Here is a 23,228-nt window from a genome sequence, read left to right as displayed (position 1 = left end):
TGGAGCCAAACGGATATTTATTCGCAAATCGTCTGTCTCGATTTAAAAAATTATCCTCGGAATTGTAAGTAAACGAACCATCGATCGCTACAGGAACGGCAGATGACGATGTTTCCGAGAAGATTGATGGTCGAGTGAATTTATTCAATAAATATCTGCTAATCTTCATGAAAATATCATGTATCTCTTCAATCTCTTTACAATTATCTCCCATGTATCCGCGAGAATAAATACATATATTATTTAACATATTACGTACTTGTTTAATATATACATTATACGTTATAGAGAACGTCTAACGATACACATAAAGCTTTCGTGTACGTAAATTAGATGAAATTGAACAAAAAATTGCTCTAGCATTTTGCGAAGAAGCACGTAAAATTTTGAATTATTAATTAAAGAAGATTAGTGAATGATATGCTATGCGGTAGATGAGAGAGCTACGATGGCGACGCCTGCTCGCACCGTCTGCTCATAGTCGGGTCAAACTGAACAAGAAAGTCCTGTACTCCTTTGCGCACAAGAAACCGCATAAAATTTTGTGTTATTAATTAAAGAAGATTGATGTATAATTGTGCGCGATCAGTCAGCAATCTTCTTGAATTAATAAACTAAAATTTCACGTGGTTCTTTGCGAAATGACAGAGGCATTTTTCATTTAATTTGACCTAATCTAACACGTACATACGTAATATTGCAAAAGTCGCGATAGTTATTAAGTTGTTAATGATTAAAAATGACCACATCTAAAGGCTCTTTGAATTGATAATTTGAAAATTTGCGTACTTATTTGCAAAATGGTTAAGCATAATAGCCGCCGTATAATTGTAAATTAGGTCATTCTGAACAAAAATGTCCTTTATTATTTTACAAATATGTACGCAAATTTTCAAGTTATCAATTAAAAAAGCTTCTAAATGTAATCATTTTCAATCATTAAGAACCATTAATAACCATTGTGATTTTTGCAAAATGATATGACTTATATAATACATGACTTTTTTTCTCAGTTTGATCAAATTAATTTCCACAATTTTTCGTTTCCAAAAGATCCCGAACATCCTGTATATATCTGCGAGATAAAATGAAACGAGCAGCCCTTCTATCAATTGCAACGAAATTTTTAATAACTTTAATAACTTAATAACTATTGCGGTTTTTGCAAAATAGTACATGACTTTTCATCTCATTTTGATGTGATTAATCTTCACAATTTTTCGTTTCCAAAAGACTCCGGACACTCTGTATATACCTGCGAGATAAAACGAAACGAGCAGCCCTTCTATGAATTCCAACGAAATGTTTAATAATTTTAATAATTTTAATAACTTAAATAATTTTTAATAATTTTAATAACTTTCAATAACTGTCGCGATTTTTGCAAAATGGTACGTGACTTTTCTTCTCAATTTGACCTAATTAATCTTCACAGCTTTTCGTTTCCAAAAGACCCCGGACACCTTGTACATATCTGCGAGATAAAATGAAAGGAACAGCCCTTCTATTAATTCCAACGGAATTCACGATCGCGCCAGCGCGCTCGGCCGATCCAGCCGACTTAAAACCAACTGCCGGACCCGGAGAAAAACGTCGCCTACTTTGAAACTATCGCGCGCATATAATTCCCGGGTTAAACTTTCCCGCGTCGATCTTTCTTCCGTTCCACTTATAAAGCACCGCCACGGTATCATCAATCATCGGACAATGGCGGCCGAAGCTCGCCGGCAAAAAGTGAAGCTTCTCGGCTGATTGTCGAGTGTACGCGTGCATGCGCGGTAGCGCGACACACAATGAAAACTTTCGCGCCATTGTGGCAGACGGCTTGTTGGACAAGGTTCCTTGAAAATAAAAGCTATTCCACGCCCGATCCTGCACACCCTCTCTCGCCCGCCCTCGTTCTCTCGCGAGGCTCTCTCCGCCTTTCCGCCAAGGAAAGCTTGGCAAGTGGAGAAAGGGTTAACGCGGCCCAGATAACCCCGCGCCGCTAACTCGCAGCGGTAGCCAACTTTTCTTTGTTCTGGGATCGGGGATGGCGGTGGCCCGGCCTCTTCCTCCCGGAGCCTTCGGCCGCGCGCTCAGCAGACGGTGCCGCGACAACATCGCGGCCGCGAGTTGGCGGCCTTTCGACCGGGAACAATGGCGGTCACACGAACCGTTTGTTTCCAAAGTAGTCCTATTCAAATTTCGCAAACTTGACCCGAGGCGTCGTGATGAAATATACACGAGGCTGTGTCGTTTTATGCGGCTTTATCCGTCTTTCTCGACGAATCGCCGTTCGCACGTTGGCCGCGCGCGCGCGAGCTGAGAAGCTCCTAATTCTCTTTATTTGGACGAGATCGATGAGACCGATAGACCGACGTGACGAAGCGTGACAATGAACAACAGCCAACTGCGCTCGCACGTCGGCGAGACTTTGCGCACCTTTGCGACGAACGAATTCGTGGGAATAACAGTTTATTACGAATCTAACCGTTGCGGTCGTAATCCGGGATATTCAAGTTATTTTGGCGGGTACATCCCCCGGCTCGCAAAGACCGCAAAGGATTAATATTATCAACGCATGAACACCATCAGCAGGCACTCGCGACCGCGAGAGATGCCGCCAGCAAGAAAATGGGAGTTATGCGATTTCGTCGGAATACGTCATTTCGAGAGATAATTTCTGCCCCGTGGTGCTTCCACAGCGTCTCGGTATGTAATAGGGCGTGTATGTATACATATATATATATATATATATATCTTCGTCGGTTACGGAAGAGCGCGTAGCGAAGTGTCGAGCCGGAAGATCGAAATGTGTTCGCCTAGGCGCCGCGCTGGGTGCGCGCTAGAATCTCGAGAGGCGAGCACGAAGATGGAGTGTACACATAAATCGCGCGACTTAAGCCCAAATAATAGACTATCGATTTCGCTCTCGGGTCGCGGAGGCGGCGGCCCTGCGCGTTTACTTAGCGGAAAATTAACCGACAGGCTTGCGAGAAAGAGAGAGAGAGAGAGAGAGAGAGAGAGAGAGAGAGAGAGAGAGAGAGAGAGAGAGAGAGAGCGTCGCTCGTGCATTGGATTAGGAAACGGCGCGGTCGCGGTGTACGTAAAAACGGCGAGATCGTGTCCAATTTATTCCAGCGATAAAGCATCGTCGCGACGTGCGCGGATTCGTACAGATCGGATCGCGTTGGAATTGTGTGTGCGACGGGAAAGAACAAAATGTCTCATCGGCGGCGGAATGCACGTCAGTCGAGATACACGTAGAAGGCGATCAATTATAGAAATAATAATTATAAATTATGTGTGCGAAGAAACAATTAGTGACAGAGAGATGTTAGAAGATATTATGGAAAGATATATTATACATAAAAATATTAATTATGCAAAAATGACCGATCGAGAAACGTAATCGATCCTTCATGAAAGAATGATGTGTAATATCAACCCTTTCTTTCCACTATAAATGATAAACTGATATTTTTCCGTGCATCTCACATGTGATATTTATATAGGAGCGAAATAATTATTATAGTTTATTACATATGATTATTTGCGAAAAAAATCAATTTCTTGTTAACAAAAAGGAATTCCAGAGCGCAAGAGAGAAAACTGCAAAGGTCGGCTTGATACAAGGGAAGAGTTACGAGTATCTTCCCACTTTCATCACTTTATCTTGCTAAATCGAGGAATAAACGATCGCTGATTTCGATCTTTTCACGCGACGCCACTGTGTGTTTCGCAATATCCGTTTGAACCCGCTTCCCTAGAAACCACCAGGTTGTCGCATACAGCCATTTCAGCCGGTGGACGAAATATCAATCGCACCTATGCCAAACGAGCGATCGGAAGAGAGAGAAGGGGCGAAGAGAAAGAGGGAGAGAGAGCGTCACCTCGTCAGCTCAGCTGCTTTTGCAAAACCTAATAATAACAAGAGCGAGACTGAAATTTCGACGAGCTGCTTTCTCAGCGGGCGAAGGGGGAGGGATGCAGCCTTCGGCAACCCCCGGGTCTTAGGCTGTTGTTGAACAAACGCAGGTGAAGCGCGGCATTAGTTACGGCTAAAGTTTGTAATATACGATCGGGTGTATCGCCTATGTCGGTGCAATAAGACCGCAGGTCTGACGAGGGAACTTGTTGCGAGAACAAACTCTCCCGCGCGTTACGCGCCGCGCGATATAAAGTGTTAGGAAAATATCGTGGTAATTAGTGGCGCTGTACAATGTACACTCCCCGGCGGGGGACAGAAGCGCCGCGGGATCGCGTTAACATCGGCGACACTCGATTCCACGGCGGAAGTCGCGCGAGCGCGAAATCGCAGGTCGATCTTCTCGGCTCGGCTCCACCCGCGACATTCCCCATCGATCGACGACATTTCAGCTACGACTACATCGCACGTCGCGCGAGCCAACGTTTTCCCACGTGCCATACGTCGTTATTATATTCGCATTACAACTCGTTACTTTTGTTCTAGTTTATGTTTGGAGCTTTATGGTGATTTATTGAATAATATACAACAAAGCGATAATTTACTTATATATATATATATATATATATATATATACAGTCTGTAAAGTAAGAGTGTGTACGGGTTAATGTGTAGAAAAATTTATTTTTAATGAGTTTTAAGTACATGGACTTGTTGTACTCCATGAGAAGAAAAATGCTATACCATTAATAATGACGAGTCCAATCACCACCGGCATTGATAATTGCCTGGCATCTCCGAGGCATACTTTCCACTAAGTTGACTAGCGCATTCGTTCGGTAAAGACCTCCAAATGAGACGAATTTGTCGTGTCAGCTGCTTCAAAGTGCACACTCTTTTTCCTCGAAGCTTGTGCTTGAGATATGCCCATACATTTTCAACGGGATTTGCATCTGGCGACTGCGATGGCCAATCAAGTGTGACGATGCCAGACTGCTCTTTCCACTCGGTGCAAAGCTTGCTTCGGTGTTTTGGGTCGTTGTCTTCCTGTAAGATCCAGCCCTCGTTTCTTTTTTTATGAAGCATCGTTCAGCAGTCGGCAACAAACACTTCTCATAAATTTTAAGCATTAAGGTCGGGTTCCGCTTAAACAAATTCACAATTTTTTTTTCCATATTCGGCGTCACTTTGCCTATCGAGCGCCACGTTCTGGCAAGTCATCGACATTTTTGATCTTCTTATATTGCTGAACCCACTTAGCGACGAACGATTTTGACTTTCCCATGTATTTAGCAGCCACTGCATATGACATTTCTGGTCCTTTGGGGTGGGAACAAAGGAACACAGCCTCATAGCGCGATGCGTATGCGGCACTCATGGCGCATGGTTAACGTGTTTCTCAGGTTAGAGTTCGACGCCAACTGAATCTTTTGTGACAAAGCATTCACGACAAAGATTTCATCTATCGGCTCATAAAAAAACTAGGACGATATTTGAAGCCAACTGCCATTTATGCCGTACACGCTCTTACTTTACAGACTGTATATTGGGTGTACAAACGAACAATCCAAAATTATCAGCTAAATTCAAGAGATATATATATAAATATATATATATATATATATATATATAATGCGTAATTGTGCAATGTGAATTGCGCGAACGCAATTTTAACGAATTTGAGAGGGAAATTTCATACGAAATTAAATGAGACAACAAACATGTGATTAAATTCCGGGCGAATACTTGATCGCACGATAAGTGCGTATTACAAGGAATGAGATAACTCTCGCCCTCTCTCCTCACTCCCATCCTCTCTCTCTCTCTCTCTCTCCCCCTCTCTTTCTGCCTCGTGTTCTCGTGAGAGTGGCGGTAGTTTAATTCAAACCGTGCGTTACAAGGTACGGTACACATGTAGCTACCACATCGAGCATCGTCGATCTCGCCTGAAGCAAGCAGATAAAGCGAGGGCGACACGTCATAGGCGCGTGTTCTGGAGCTCGTTAAAGCGTGGTCGATATTCGGTTATCAAGCTCGGCTAACATTACAAACCCTTATTTAGATTGCCCGATGAGGGACAAATGACAGCGAGGGCGCAATAAAAAAGCTCCGAGTACCGCGATTAATTGGCAACTTTTCAGGGAATTCTCCACTTCGGTTTAATTGCTCTTTCATGATATCGTATGTAGATATAAAAAAGGGATACATACACACACACACACACACACACATATAGGGAGGGAGAAAGAGAAAGAGCGAGAAAAAAGGTGGTTTAATCGCTGATTGAAAGTTTAAAATGTTTCTTTCCCTTGGCGAGGGCAAGCTCGTTCCACGGTTATCGATGGCCCAGTTTGAAAGCGCAACAACCCCGAAATTAATGTACCGTGGAAAGCTCGTTTTGCATCGTCGAGGCTCGCCGCGAGTAATCTCGAAATCTTGCCGAGGAGAGATCGAACTTGATTCGGCCCGGGGACTCACGAGAGAGTCTAACATGTCGCTGAATCTTTACGCACATTCTATTCCAGACTAGATATGATAAGATCTGGAATGAGAGAAAAGAGCGGGAGGGAAGGAGAGAAGAAGGACGAAAAGCCAAAAGGAGAGAGAAAAATTGAAATCGTTACACGCTTTCTCGACGGGATAATATCGGTCGCGCTCGACAGGCCAATTTTCTTAATGTCCCCGAGAGTCGTTCGATTTCTTCGCTATGGGAAGTTACACATCTATCCGGACGCGACGAAAGTAGCGAGATCGAGATTGGCCCCGCTGGCGGATATACGGCCGAGGCTCGCCGGGCATCCCGTTTCCGGGACTCACACACGCGGAATTCCCCCGCGCGTCCCTCTCGCAAAGTTCTAAATCTAGTCGATATCCCGATAACTCGCGCGGCCCACCTCGCGCGCACCGCCGGCGCTTCTCTCTCGCCGTTTGGCGAAGAATCATCGTGTCGAAAGCGCGATCTACGGTAATCTCCCCGTCTTAAATAAGACGCGCGAAACCGACCGCGTCCCGGACCGGGGCCGGATTTCCGATCGTCAGCGAAAATCGTCACTAACGATCCGCTTTCATCGGCCGTTCCCGACGATCGCGCGCCCTCCACGAAGGCCGTCTTCGCGAGGAATCGGACACGAGCAATCGTCCGAGACGTGCGTGTCTCGCAACAACGTGGAGTCACCTAATGCAGAGACGTGCCTTTTTCTCTTCATCTCGCCAATTTACCGCGGCGACTCCTGCTCTCATGTGGAAACTGTAAGATAATGCACGCGCCGTAACGCGACTTGCGCGCGCCCCTCCGTAAGCACACACTCGCGAATCCTCCGTGAAAAACACGCCGCTTTGTTTTCGCTCGTGCAATATTTGCAGTCCATTAGCCGCGCGAAGGGATTTTTCCGAAATAAAGGGAATTCCCCTATCGCGCGTGGCGCATTCAGTGAGCGCGCGCGCGTGCGCGCGCGAGCACGCGCATCCATCCATTTTGCAAAATAATTATAACTCGAAACGACATTCGTCACTAATGTCGGAATAAAAGATCGCGGCGCAACTACATGCAAATATGATTTTTATTCCATTACACGCGCTGCTATTATGATTTATTGTGTCCCGCGCGCGCGCGCGCGCGCGCGAGTGAAATTCTGACAATGATGATTTGTGTAGCGCGCCCGCGAAAAATGGCACACTTTTATAAATAACCCAAGACTGAAAAATATATCAAGCGGTCGAGCCTTCGATATTCATCGGCGTAACCGGCATTCATCTGGATGAAAAATAGCACGGCAACAGTTTGCCGTAAAGACCGACAGTGTTGTATTTATTTACGTTGTTTTCTATATAAAACTTGCCCACTATCAGGAGAAAGGGAGAAAGGGAGAAAGAGAGAGAGAGAGAGAAAGAGAGAGAGAGAGAGAGGGGAAAGAGACGGGAAAAGATTATTTAACGATAGAGAGAAATAGTTATCGGCCCGTTGCACGCACGAATGTGTGAATCTACGACTGCCGATAACCCGCTTTACGAAATAAATATCGTTGCGTTTTTCAGTTCTATTGGCGGTAGCGGCGGATCAGCCGCTTCAAATAAACATATTGCGAGGCACGATCCCTTAATACTTGTCGTTTGTCGAAAAAAATGAAACTGTCAACGGTCATTTCCCCGTCAACGTCGAGCCCCGTTCGTTTCCGCGCGAGAAAAAACGATTAATCCTAATCATGGCATTGCCGCGTGAGAGAAGATTGTACAAATCTCGCCTATCGGCGAGCTGTCGCTTGTTTCAAGTGAAAATACTTTCAAACGTGTCCGCGCAACGATCGCTAAAAGCTGCGTATACTTCAATGATGAAGTCAAAGTGAGACGCATTAACGGGGATGCGCGACGAGTCGCCTCGTCGAAACGGCAACGGTTACGCAGAGACCAAGAAACAAGAAAGGAAAATATCCTCGTGAAAATAATGGACGACCAGAGACGGGAGCGAATAAAATAAGGCGCTTGTTGTTAGACAAATTCGCAGGTCTGCCTCGTAATTACGCGACGAGTTTTTCATACGCAGAAAAATGCATTCTGCATTCAGTTAAATGTTACTCGCTTCAAGTGCTTCGCAAAACTATGTATCCTTCGATGAAACATATTAATGAAAACAGAAAAAGATTAAATTAAAACAACCATGCAGCTTGCTTCCTACATAAAGTACAAGTTTCATAATATTTTCGAAGAGAGAATACTTTTTTATCAAAATTAAAAAAAAAAGAAAACTTAAAATTTGTGGCAAATATATATCGAAAATTGCTATCAGGAGATTGCTTTTTGTTGAAAAGTCATTGATAATTAATTTTCCGTTAATTGCAACATCCAACAGATTGTTTATTCGTCTTAACGTCAATTTGTTCGTCGCTGTTTTGCAAGCTGATTAAACTAATGAGGAAATTAGCGCATCTGCGAGAAACACAGATCGCGACTGTACACGGGCGGAAAATATTGCGACTAACGGAGGTTTAAGAGACGCAGATTAAATCGCTTGTTTCAGCGCGGCAGAATGACATTTTTCCGCGCCACGTTATTCGACGCGTCGTCGCGGTTATCGATCGCGCCGCCGCCCAGCGCGGATAATCGACGCCGACGTCGGAGCGAACGTTGAGGAGACGGTAATTCCGTGCAGGCCGCGGTATTTACGCGCCTGATGGAGGCCCTTGTGTCGGGCCCCGGCCGCATGTGTCGCTTGCGAGCGATTTAGCGGCTCCGACGGAATACACCGCGTTGACCGCTCATGACGCGACACCGAGTGACACGATCAGTCACGCGGCGGTGAAAGGTTTCATTTAAGGTTCCCTTCGTGCGCAGCCACCGTGCAGATGCATTGGCGACTGACTACGGCGGCTACGGATAAGCGTCGATCCATCGCGGCTGGTCGATCGAGGCCGCCGTACGGTGCGGCCACATGACATTCTTTGGTTGAAAATTCTCTAGAGACCTGAATTTCCAACCGATCATCGACACCAATGGATGGCATTGATCCTGAATAAATTCCAAAGAGATCCGTCTAGCCGAAATTTTGGAAACAATTATCGGCTCAGGGTTCATGCATTTAGGGTTTGTCCGAAAAGTTTTGAGGCTCGAACCTAATGTTTTATAGCTGAACATTCAACGTCGAGCATTATTAAGGTTCTCGAGCTATGGCTAAATTGGGTTCTTGGACTATTTGGGGCTCTTAATATATACGGCTTCGTGCATCCGCGAGCTAAAAAGTTCTCGGATTGATAGATTCCTAGGTTGATGGGCTTAAGACTCCAAATCCCTCAGTTTTGTGCTTAACGGATCTGTATTTGATGTTCTTGTATTTTGGACATATGAGTCTTGGGTTAATGGCTTTCTGCTTCAAGATCGATAAATCTCGAGGTGTCTAGGTTGATTGATTTCATAGTTTTGATCCGCTGAATACGCTATTAGATAGAAATAAGTGTCGAATAATGAGTATTTCACAAGTTTCTCGCGTTTAACGATAATTTTTCCTTTTTCGGGGCTAGTAATTCGAGAAAACCATTTTTTTTTAATTTTGGCAAGACAGATCTCTTCGGGAATTTATTCAGGATCAACCTCATCCATTGGTGTCGATGATCGGTTGGAAATTCAGGTCTCTAGAGAATTTTCAACCAAAGAATGTCATCTGGCCTTACTGTCGAGCACGTTAAATCCTCTGATATGCCATAATTTCGCGATAACGCTGCGCTCATCGTCGCTTTGGGAGAATTTTCGAGCACTGCGATGGGTTCGACTGTCGCGAGTAGCTACACATTTCTTACTCTTTGTCTCGTTCTCGTTTCCTCTCTCTTTCTTTGTCGCTCCCTTGTTTCTCCTTTTCTTTCGGTCCTTTCTCTTCTCGCTAAACTACTGGGTCAGACGGCAGGGTAAATGTACTGTAACGGGTAATCTCACACGACGGATTTCATGTAAAAAGTTTCTCTCACCGATGCGCGTCGGTGCACGTGAGAAACTCGAGATCGGCGCACAGACACACGCGTTGCACGCGCGCGCGCGCGCGCGCGCACGATCGTAGCGACGGAAAACAATCTCTTTGCCAGGCTGTCTCTTGCCTCTTACAATCCGGTAAGGAACGTGTTAAGCCCGTGTACGTAGCGTATAACGTACTACGTATATGCGAGAGAAGTCTTAGGACTGGCTGTTGCGGTAATTCCGGATGCGGTTTAACCGCGTTGCCATCACCGCTAGCCTTACCAGCCAGATCTGTCCCTCTCCTAATCTTCGTCCTGGCCCGGAAACACGAAACTCGAAGTTGCGCGACGAACAGGCGGAAGAGACGCAGGAGAAGGAGGAGGAGAAGCAAGAGGAGAGCGAGGAAGAGGAGAAGAGAAGAGCGATGCTATGCGATAGAAACGGAGAGTGAGTAGTACGACAAAACAGGGAGAAGGCGAGGAGGAGCGGAATAGAAATAGGAGAAGAGACGAGAGAGAGAGAGAGAGAGAGAGAGGAGGGGGAGAGCAGGGGTTCAGCTAAGATAGTCGGTGGGAGGAACGCGGAAACTTCCGGGATAGAACACTCAAGCCTGATTGTCGGCGGGACGAATTGAATTAAACGCTAGTAGAAAGAGGATAGAAGCGGCGGTGAAGAGGTCGAGGGGAGGGAGACCAGAATTAATTGGAGCTCGGGCGATTAGCGCGAATTAAGTTCCGTCCCAACGAGCCATCTCGATTAATCGCGCGAATGCGCATTGCAGATCGGAGCGTGCGTCTAACCAATTGACAAATACGTGTGCGTGTGTGTGTGTTTTGTATGTGAACACGATATGGCATCCAGCTATTCCTACCGGGAGAATATATAGGATGTCCGCGCGCGCTATGCCGGTTCACGATTTTTCAGACGCTTCCGATAACTTGACGAAAAAGGTTGCAAGGTGATTATTCATCTGCTTTATGCAAGCTATCGCTTGCAATAAAAAAGTTTGGGAAAAAGTTCACTTCATAAGAAATCAATGCCAGCTTGAATCTTCTTTAATGGCCACGTGTATTTTATTTTTATGACATTTAAGACAAATTCTATGCACTATCAAGAATGTCACTTTTATTAATATCTAACAATAAAATTTGCAATATTATATATTTCAGACATTTATACAAACTCTGATTAGAAATGTAGATATAAACATAAAAAATTAAATGTAGATATAAAATCAAAATTTGTAGTAATATAGATTTTAGATATTCGTGCAAGCTCTGATTAGAAATGTAAATATAAACACTCCAAAAGTTGTCTGGGAACTATTCTCACAATTTCATTGCGCGAAATGGATGAATCTTGCAACTTTTTCTTTTAAGTGTCGGAAGCGTCTGAAAAATCGTGCGGACCGTTACGCTGGATACTCTGTATGTACCAAAGAGCGAGACGAGAGAAAGGACACCCCTCTTTTTCAATAGCAGATTTCGCTTTAACGCGAATTTAATTGCAGCCAGCTCGCGCTTTAACGCGAGTTTCATTCGACGCTTAATTACCACAATAACGGCAGCGACGACGTTTAGTGCCGGCCGCTTGAAAACATCGATGCGCGAAATATCCTGCCGCGCGTTACGCGGGACACTTCGCCAGGACGAAGCGGCGAGGGCCGTACGACCCAGATACATCGGGCAATCGATCGCAGGGAACGACGCGTGGCGGCGGTGTATTGTATATATTATCGGCATCATTATCCACACTATCGATATAAATTCATGTGCGTAGAATGATATTGTGTGCGCGCACGCTATCCATCTCTATATCTCCTCCCTTCCTCCTTCCTCTCTCTCTCTCTCTTTCTCTCTTGCAGTTATCTTCTTCCGTGTGTGTGTGTGTGTATATGCGCGATGCATTACCGGTTATGTTCATACATAAGCGATTTTTGGCGCTATTGGACCCTAGGCGGCGTATAATGCGCGCGCGATCCGCTGTAGCGTTTGGTATCGGGGATAAAAGAGATCGGCGGATTAATTTATGTGATCCACACGGCGCGATCTGCACGCTGGGAACATTTGACGGAAATTCGCCCGCCACCTCGTCTCACCGGGATATTTTCGGGGTTCCTATTCGAGGAATTCGCCATTGGCGAATGTGACATTTCCGACAGCAGAATATAACGTTCGCGTAATGTTTGTCGATGAAAATTGCACTCTTCACGGCGCACGATATTTATAAGCTTTGACTTGATTTGACGAGATTTATAAGCTTTGACTATTCTGAAATGTAATGACAGATTCAAAAATATCTCTCTCTCTCTCTCTCTCTCTCTCTCTCTTTCTCCCTTCCTCTGTCTGCGGTTTGTACTAAAGATACTAAAGATACCGTGGATTTTCCGCATTACCGGCTGATTAAAGATTGCAGCACTCTCCTCTCCGACGAGTTTCGTAACGCATTCCGCGTTCCCGGCAGGAAAATAAATCCCCTCGCGTCGCAACTCTTAGCCAGCCGACTGTACGTTTCCGGGCAGCAGCCTTTATCGCGCGAAATATGAGATACACACGCTCGTGTATGTAGAGATGTCGTTTGTTTCCCTGCGCGAAGAAACTAGCGCTATCCGTAATCAAAGGGGAGGACCCCGAATTAAACGACGATCCGGCTTAACGTATCGTCTCGCCCGACGTTCCCGAAGTACCGCCGCGCCGCGCCGCGCCGCGTCGCGTCGGCTTTAGGCACTTTGGGGAGCTTTAGGTAAAAACGGACATATTCCGGCGCATTATACGGGCATTTGTAACCGAGCGCCGCCGACCGTGCATGTAATGTATACATTACCTAAAGCCGATTCTCCGGCGGCGCATGTACGCGCAACCGTGTCGCGATGTTCGCGCGTACGCGTGTGCGACGTACGGGACATCCGCGCGTACATACCGTATCGCGACAAGCGCACACATTCGAGAGAGCGGGCGCGCGCCCGCGCGACGGAGAGAGAGAGAGAGAGAGAGGGAGCACGTTATGTTGCGCCCGAGGGCACGATAATTCAGCAGAAAAACCGCGAAACATTTGTCCGGCCGCCATTAATTCCGAAACTGGCTCGCCATTTCTCGCGAATCTGCATAAAACCGTAACTGCACCACTCGATAATTCGAACGATACGCCGACCCTACGTTCTCTCTTTCTCTCTTTTTTTCCGTCCTCCCCCTCTCTCGCTCTTCACCCTCTCTACTTCCCTCCGTTCGCTAACCTTTCCGCCAGCCTTCCTGCTCCTCTCTCTCTCTCTCTCTCTCTCTCTCTCTCTCTCCCTGCCGCCAGGTGGTCCGGATCGTGTTTTATCTGCCGTTTTTTTTCCGCCCTGCACTTTCCGCAATTCCGTACAAATCCGCTCGATGTCACGGGCATGCAGGGAGGAAGCGAACCCTTTGCGATCGTGTTACACGATACGGCGCGGCCAATGGCACCCCGAGACTGCCCCCGGCCAAACTGTAATATACTATATCTGTGCGGATCTTTCATTTCCCCCCTCTCCCCCCTCACTCTTCCTTCTATTTCTGTCTTTTTAATGTCCCTCCGTTGAGCCTTTCATCTGAACGTCCAATCGTCCTTCTTTCAAACTCCAGACAAGTCCGCTAACCATAATACGTCCGTAACTACGTTCATTCGCGATATGCGGCTCTGCACTGATAACGATATATTTGTTAATATTTCGTAAAAAGAAGCGTTTATAACTTAAATCGTTTGCATCCTAGAAATGCACCCGGAAATGCTGGAAATCGAAGAAATATCAGATGCGCGACATGAGTGGATATCCGCGCGTCGAGCATTTCGCGGCTGACTAATGCGGGTCATTACTACTTACTGCCCCCGTTAACGCTCGAGCGTGCGAGACCGGGAATTTGTCGTTGATGAAATTTAGATTTAACTTACGGCCAAGTTTAAGTGGAAATGTTAAGGGCGGGGAAAGAGAGGGGGTCGGTGGGGGAGAGAAACCGTGAAAATTTTCCGCCAAGTGTCGGCCGCGGAACGGCCGACACGGCCGACGCTGCTCGCCATCGCGACATCTGCAATGAATTTTTCAAAAGCATTACGGTAAAATCGCGAGCGTGCGCTACGGCAATGTTTGCGCGCGGCCGGCAAAAGGAAAAGGCCACAATGGCCGGCACGTGCGCGCGCGAGCGCGCGGGTGCGTTCATTTGCTTTAACGCCCGCTGCCTTCTAATTAAACCGACCGCCGAAAACGAGAAATTGCAAGCAAGCGTTTTTTTCGAGGCCGATGCGCACGACCGACCGGCCGGCTGGTCGCAAGTCGGCAGTCGGCGGCGCCGGCGGGAGAAAAAATGGAAGGGAGAGGCCGAATGGGTCACGACTAATTAACTCCGATTGCATTAATTGAAGGGTCTCGTGTGAAAACTCGTTCGATTCGATTTTAGCAAACCGCGGTCAAAATTGAATGAAATTCGCGCGAGGGCGATTTTTTCCCGAAATTCTACAACAAGACACATTAATATAGCAACGTCCAATGTTCGTCGTAACTTTGTAAGAGTTTCCATCTTCTTGCTTTTTCGTCTTTTTATCTTTTGCAACGCGCATTCGCGCGATTTTCAACTTGCACAGTTGGAAACTGGGGGGGTAATTTCGCACGATTCTCGCCGGCTCGCTCTGAGGCGCTCGCCGCTCGAGCTGAATTATCGGCGAGAAATTAACAGCGTTTCTTGACCGTTTCCGCCGGATGACGAAATTAGCGTGCGCGCTTGAATTGTACTCGACTCACGGCAATCCGACACTCGCAAGGTCCTCTCTCCTCCTGGTGGAACGTAATTTCGCGGAAGACTGACGCGCGCCGTTGAAGATCGGCGACGATTCCGCAAGTAATAATTATAACGGAGACACAAAGCGGATCTCGAGAGCCTCGCGGAGCACCTCTCGCGCGATCCAATTCCCCGTCATCCCCTTAAAATCCCTTTGTTGACCCCGATAATCCGGCCGGCGGACGTGGCCGGGTCGGCCATCTCGCACGCCACTCGACGTTCTCTTTTTCCAAAATTCTATTACCACCTTCACTCGTGGATTTTATAATTTCTCTCCGCATCAAAGAGGCCCAGTGATATCGTTGACTTTCCGGATTACGGCGCCGCGAATCCGCGAAAGGAAATGTTTCACTCTACGCTGACGCGTTTTTCGCTCTCGCATGTTTCAATTATTCGCATAATTGTCGCTCTTCTTTGGAAAATAATAATGAAGCATCGAACGCGCAGGCGACTTGCCGGTTGACTCTTCTCTTAACGCGACATGTAAAGGGACGACGAAAAGACGAAATTCCGGATAACGAGAGACGAAAAACAGCGAAAGGAGGACGGACGTGGAGAAGTAAAGCTTTCGCCGATTTCCTCTAAGCGGATTAACCGGTTTTCGACGAACTCAACGCACCGAGCGAGCGATTCAATCGTCGCGGAAATTAAGCACGTTTACAAGTCGACTAGCTCTGTCGCGATCGACATCGCGACAGTCGGCGGAGCATCTGTTTTATTTTCTTGTTTTATCGCGCGTGTCATCGAGATGCGCGCTATTCTCTGGCCGCGTCATCCGCTATCATCGTTATTCGCCGCATACGAGACGGCAAATACGCCGGCCATCGACGAGGAGCGTAAAGCACGCTCGAATCGCGCCCGGTCAAATCGCTCCGATCGCGCGTCCGATGCATTAAAAAGAAAAAGGAAACGCGAAATCGCAATAACGACGCTCGCGCGCGCAAGGTTAATTCGAGCGACGTGTATTTCTTCCTGCTATTCCTCTTCCGCGCCGCGGTCATTCGCTGACGTAGATTGAAAAAGCAGTTCCATTATAAATAATTTAAATGCATTGCTCGGGAGCAAAAAACGAGCGGCAAACTCGACGACGAGCGTCGGCAAAATTGATACGACGTGCGACTCGACCCGCTCGGTCTCTTTCTCTTTCTCTCTTTCCCTCCCTTTCCGCGGTCAATACCTCGCTCCACCTCGTGCGGGCGCGCGGAGAGAGGCCCCCTCCTCTCCCTCTCGTTGCGGATTTCATATATTTATTTATTTTGCCGGTTCACTCGTTCCCGCGCACGCTTTCTTTCGTCCACGTTTCTTCGCTTCGCCGCGCAAATCGCAAACACCGACGGAGAGACGGAAGGCGCTCTCGCTCGCAAAATTTCATCTTCCTTTCTCTCCACGAGGGTGAATGTTCCCGTTAGTAACCAAGAGAAATCTCGTCGTGAAGATCAACTAACAAAATAAATAATATACATGCTGGGATAAGGACGCAAAGCTGATCTTGTCGGAAAGCTTGAAGATTTGTTTTTCTTTTTATAATTTATGGAAATGTTCTAATCTATTTGTAATACCTTCTCAAAAATGACTGAAATATCATCTGACGACATGGCAGTTTAGTTCTGAGGAAGTTGAAGAACAAAACTGCACGGATCTAACGAGTATAGACACCTGATGTTAGTTGATTAAAAAAAAGAAAAAAACGAATGCTGCTGTCATAAATTGGGAAACTGTCACTAATTGGGACATTCGCTCTACCGCTGTGAATCGGAGAAGATCGTTAGCGTGTATCGACTAATAAGACCTTTTCATACCACTTTTTTTTCTTTTTATTGGATCTTGTCCTTTCGGCGAAGAAAAAAAAACCGAGAGAGAGAGAGAGAGAGAGAGAGAGAGAGAGAGAGAGAGAGAAAGGGAGAGAGGAGGGGAAACTGAGTGCAGTGGGATAGAGACGACGAAGGTCCGTCGCAGGTCTCCCTCGTAGAGACAGATAAATGTGTCGCGATTTCGCGGCATATTCCGCGGCAGCGGTCGCAAAAAAGTTTACGACTCTATCGGAAGGGCGCGCAATATGGAAACGAAAGGCTAGACGCGCCGGAACGGAACATTACAGCACGGGAAGGGTGAGACGTGAAAAGGGAGCCGCCGAGCGTGGAGCAGCGCAGCGAGGAAAATACGAGCGAGAGGAACGTACGAGTACACGTATCGTCGATCTGGCGCATGAAAAGAAACCCTTTCCTCAATTCCGCCCGGCTCCCTCGAAGAATCCTAATCTCCCGGCGCGGCGCGCGGATGTAACGGACGTCGCTACCCCCGCTCGACAGTCTCCGCCGCGCTCGCGCTCTCGCGCGCTCCTTGCGTCCTCTCCTTGCGTCTCCTTTCTTCGGCTGATACACGACGAAGGCAGTCGGCAGTCGGGATAGGGTGGTATAGACGGTCCTGGCACATCGGGGTCTCCGGGATTACTACCCCGGCCTAATCAGCCAGATTGCCTGCAATTTGCCGTCCTTATCTCGGTACGACGACCCCCTCCTCCTTCTCCTCCTCCTCTCATGCGAGTCTTGGTCTTTCCTTCTTTCTCTCTTTTTCTTTTTCCTTCACTCTCCCTTCCCACTGGCGCTTCTGCGAACGACGGGTCCCCCCGTGGAAGACCAGCCTCGGAGCGTCACCGGCGAAGGAGGGCTTCGCGAAAGAATACCTCTTTCTTCTTCGTCGGATCTAACCTACGGCGAGCGCGGAAATCTTTGGCGAATTACACGGGGTTTAGGTGAATTGGCCACCTCCAGGTGCGGAGTCCAAAGAAGAGAGAGAGAGAGAGAGAGAGAGGCTGCCGCGCATCGTCGAGTTTAGACGAGAAGTCAAAAGAAAAAGAAGAAGGAGGAATAGTCGCGCGAGGAAAAGAGCGAGGCACGATCATTTCGCCCTTCTCCCCCGCACCCTCTCATCCACCTCGTTCGATATCAATCGATCGACAGACACGAGCATTGTTGACGCAAGAGATCGCGACGAGGGGCGACGCGGCGGCGCGGCGGCTGCATCGGAGTCATCCGAAGTTACGCGATTACACCGCAGCACGGTGTTATTGATCGCGATAACACGAGTTCGCCGGCGAGTCGTTTATTTATTAACTAAGGATGGCCGGCCGCGTACGAGCGGCACGGGTCAGCAGATCGCAGCCGAATTAATCGCGGCGGCTCCATTTTAATGCGCTCACTAATTCAGTAATGAATCGTTATTAATTAATCGTTTAGCAATTAATTACCATTAATTGTCCTTATGACCAGTCCTCTAATTATCGGCTGGCTTTACTCCTGCATTGAACACTTATAAACGACGGATCGTGCAAACAACTGCAGCCAACCAGCGAACGGGGCGCCGCCTTCGTTCGCCGGCGCGCGATTCTTGCAACGATCAACTATGAGACGATTAATCAAGCCGCAGGAGGGAGAATCGGCTCGTCTCGGCGACTCCTGCGTGTAAATCGGCGTTCCGCGACGATCTCGTAGAAATTCGCGAGCGCGGAACGAGCGGCACATCGTTGCGGCGTGTCGCGACGCTCTCTCGTCAGCATGGGAGACAATAATAATGTACGTATATACTAATTGTGAACTGGCGCATGCGGTAAATAATTGTAAATTGTTAGATGTAACACTCACCCGCGTTATTACTGGCGAAATTTAGATCCTTACCTGAAACAAAGGAAACGGACGTTATTAGCGTGAGGCAGGGGTGTCGACGAGGCGGGCGGGCGAGAACTACTCGCTGGCGCGAGTATCGATCTCGGGGGTGCGCGCGTATGCATGCTGACGTGCGAGTCGCGTCAGAAATGTGTCGGGAATGTTTCGAGATTGAATCACGGTGACGAATCGGAGCGTCGGAAGTGCGAGAGCTGCGGCAGATCCGCTCTCGCCCCGGCTGCGTAAACAGCGATGTCGCCCGTTTCCTTTTCTTTTTTCCTCTCTCTTTCACTGGCTTTTTCTTTTTTTTTTTCTTTCAACGCGCACGCGCGGTTAATGTGCGAGTGCTGTGTGAGACTTCCTCCATTTTTTCCTCTCTTTATTTCAACACGGCGCTTATTATTAACTTCTCGACTCCGCGTCGCCCGCGAGCCCGAACGGGGCTGTTTTCGATGTCACTCGCTGCATACAGTCGATAACTAATAAAGCAATAATATTCGACATCAGCTGTTAGCCCAGGTCTATTCTCAAATTCCGCCATTGACGCGAGTGACTTGAACTATCGGCTGCATAATTGATTCCCGCCATCTGCAATCGTCGCGTTAGAAATTGACGTTGTCACACATACACGCACGCATACAACACACACATCGCCGTCCAGGAATTGACGTCGCTGAAGTAATACTTGAGAGAGAAGGAGAGAGGAAGAGATGGAGAAGAAGGGAGGAAAAAAGGCGCTCCAGCGCTCTCCGGCGTTCCGCAAATAGCTTCATTTATTTTCTGCCGGGGCAATGCTTGTAATCCGATTTAACGCTTCCCTTCCATTATATTTCCGGATTAAACGCGGTTACAGTGACTTCCCGGCTGCATACTGAAATGTTCGAATTTAGTTAGACACGCGATCCTTCTTGTTGCGCACACATATTATTTCGCATAAACTAACGTGTAATCCGCGCGCGCCGGGCAATCTAACCGAGCGCATGCATACAAATGCCGTCGGAATGTTCGCGGTTGTTCGCGGCTGCATGTGATATCACTCGACGGAAATCTGGGGTCACGCGCAAAGAAGGTAAATAAGTGGCCGAAAATAAGAGAATATCGGCGGACGATCGCCCGCGTTCTTGTGCGAGTGCCCTCGATTCGCATTCGGGAGGAATTAGAGATGTGCGAATCAAGAATTTTTATGTCGAATCGAATCTCATTTTTTTAATTCGAATTCGAATCGAATCGAATCTACGAAATTTCATTCGAATTCGAATCGAATCGAATCATTAAAAAATTTAACATGACTATTAAACATGCACATAATGATGGAACATTTTAATATGAAAGGGGATATTGATATTGTAATATCATCTTACAGTAAAATATATATTTAAATATTTAAAGTAATTTATAATTAAGTCATTAATTATAAGTTGAGTTAATTACAAGTTAAGGGTTCAAATATACAGGCCCAGATGGCTCGTTTTGTACCTGATGCATGTAAATATAATGCACGTTAATATATTTTATTCGTAATTGAATCTTCGATTCGAAATTTTCGAATTATTCGGATTCGAATCATAGGAATTCGGATTCGAATCGAATCGAATTATATTAGATTCGATTCGATTCGATTCGAATTCGAATAGTTCGCACATCTCTAGTCGGAATATGAAGCGGACGCAGGCCGGAAACAGGCGCGACGAACCAACGAGCGTTCATGATTTCTTTCTTTTTTTAAGATCAGTAACCGAGTGACCTCGTCGTGAGTATAAATTAATTATGTTAAACAAAGTACACAGAGTTGATTCCGTTGAAAAGTTTGAACATTTGGAGTATTTCAATTGTTACATTTACTGGAAAATTTTAATCTACTTATGCGGCATATTTTCTCAGAAAAGACTGAGGCAATACTTGATAACATCACGGTTTAGTTTTTTTTTCTCATCGACAGCTTAGATTTTAAAAAGTTTCGGAATAACTGCATAAATCTAACAGACACCTGATATTATATCAACTGCCAATTTCCAATTAACTATTCAAATTGTCACCGTCAACGTACGTTTATAATTATGGTGTTTAGGACTTTTAATTTCGTTTAAAACTTGTTACTGGGGACTTGAATAAGTTCTCGCTGTTTCCCGACAGATGGTGTTATCTTAGCCTTTTTGCATCGGGCAATACTACAGCCAACTTCATCGTGAAGCTCCACCATTCGGTGGAGGCTCGAAGTGACAGTATATGTTATTCCGCCGAAGCGTAAACAACATATTTTTTCATAGCGTTAAACATGTCGAATTTCGTGCCAAAAAAAAGAGTATTTGCGGGGAATTTTACTGCATTACTTTTTTCAAAAAAAATCTGCAGCTGAAGCACATAGAATTCTTGTGGAGACTCACGGCGACCATGCTCTGCCGGAAACAACATGCAGAGATTGGTTTAGAGACTCTTTAAAAATAATGATTTTGATGTTGAAGATAAAGAACGCTCTGGCGCACCGAAAAAGTTTGAAGACGAAGAATTGGAAGCACTACTATGATGAAGACCCATATCAGACGCAAAATGAACTTGCAGAATCATTAGGAGTTGATCACACAACAGTTGCCAAACGTTTAAAAGCATTAGGAATGATTCAAAAGCAAGGAAATTGGGTGCCGTACGAATTGAAGCCGAGAGAACGGCGTTTTTCACGTGTGAACAGCTGCTCCAACGGCAGAAAAGGAAAGGTTTCTTGCATCGTATCGTAACTGGTGATGAAAAGTGGATACACTGCGATAACCCGAAGCGTAGAAAATCGTGGAGTAAGCCCCGGCCTTGCATCAACATCGACGGCAAAGCCGAATATCTATGGTTCCAAGTTCACGCTCTGTATTTGGTGGGATCAGCTGGGTGTAGTATATTATGAGCTCCTCAAACCCAACGAAACCATCACGGGAGATCGCTATCGACTACAATTGATGCGTTTGAGCCGAGCATTGAAGAAAAAACGGCCGCAATACGAGGAGAGACACGGCAAAGTAATTTTGCAGCATGACAACGCTCGGCCACATGTTGCAAAACCGGCCAAAACCTACTTGGAAATGCTCAAATGGGAAGTCCTACCTCACCCGCCGTATTCAACGGACATTGCTCCTTCCGATTATCACTTGTTCCGATCGATGACTCATGGCCTGGCTGAGCAGCACTTCCATTCTTATGAAGATGCCAAAAAATGGGTCGATTCGTGGATAACCTCAAAAAATGTGTCGTTCTTTCGACATGGTATTCGATATGGTATTTTGCCAGAAAGATGGGAGAAAGCAGTGGCTAGCGATGGACAATACTTTCAATGACATGTTCTTTGCTAATTTTTTAAAATAAAACATTCATTTTCACGAAAAAACAGCGAGAACTTATTCAAGTCCCCAATATAATTAATAACATTTAGAATTTATAGTAAAAACATGCATAAATTGGAATATGGTATATTTTGGAATAAATATAGACCCGTATTAGCTAATTTATTAAGGGAAACGATTCACAAAAGGGGGAAAATCCATTTTATAATTTGTTTCCCTCGGACGTGTTAGAAATGTTATCATCATCTAAAAAATTTCGTAATCGACAATATGCAGTAGTTTATCTAAACACACATATACGACAATATAAGAAATATTATTATTACTAAGAGAGCACTAAGAGAGAAGAATAAAAATCATCGTACGACATACGAAATAGATGTCTACTTCAAAAGTGTCTGAGCGCCAACGAATTCTTTACACGCAATTTATACTCAGAGTGGCCATTAAAAAATATATTTTTATAAATTTGTTTGTGCCCGATCTCTAGCAAACAAAACACGATCACAATATGCTGATGTGCGCATAATTATAATGATACATTACATATCCTAATTACTATATAATTGCAATTATTACCATTAATATAATTAATTTTAATGCATGTTAATGTTTCCAACAGGAATTTTATGGTCTTGAATGTTAAATGTTTTATTGCATTGCCATTAATATCCGGTCATCATTAATATTTTAATTACATATCAAAGACACGCAATGCACATTTACAAACCGAAGATGTATAATTTGGTTAGAAACGAGGTCTCGTTGCAAAACGAGACGATGTTTAGCCATTTCCAGACACTGCTTGTATAATAAAGAGGATAAAACACGAAAGAGATTTCACGTTACGGACGACTCCACAAAAAGTGAAAGCGAAACGACAGATCGCGCGGAAGTGAAACGTTACGTTTTCATTCGCCTGGAACGCACAACCGGAAAAAAATGTTAACAACTTGACATTTTTGTTCAGATGGGATCGACTTTATCGCGAATGAAAAAGCTACGACAGTTCTGACGTAGTCACGCGCGCCTGTGCGGGTGTGCGTACCGCTGTTATAAATATTATTACAAAAAACGCAGCGGCAGTTGGTGGTGTCACGAA

At 45.9% G+C, this 23,228-nt stretch overlaps 1 protein-coding gene across 1 annotated transcript in view; it reads right to left on the bottom strand.

Annotated features, from left to right (window-relative positions):
* The window catches only part of LOC109504216 (uncharacterized), a gene marked incomplete at its 3' end in the record, with an annotated part of 514,465 nt that overhangs the window by 285,971 nt on the left and 205,266 nt on the right, over positions 1-23,228 (bottom strand). Inside the window, exon 4 of the mRNA XM_019843207.2 lies at positions 18,783-18,815. Coding sequence (XP_019698766.2) covers positions 18,783-18,815 — 33 coding nt within the window. The remainder of the gene's footprint in view (positions 1-18,782; positions 18,816-23,228) is intronic.

The sequence above is a fragment of the Harpegnathos saltator genome, unplaced genomic scaffold (genome assembly GCF_003227715.2).
Source record: "Harpegnathos saltator strain DR-91 unplaced genomic scaffold, Hsal_v8.6 scaffold210, whole genome shotgun sequence".
NCBI classification, from domain to species: Eukaryota; Metazoa; Arthropoda; class Insecta; order Hymenoptera; family Formicidae; genus Harpegnathos; species Harpegnathos saltator.
The sequence above is the reverse complement of the archived record's forward strand: the minus strand, read 5'-3'. Positions and strand labels throughout refer to the sequence as shown.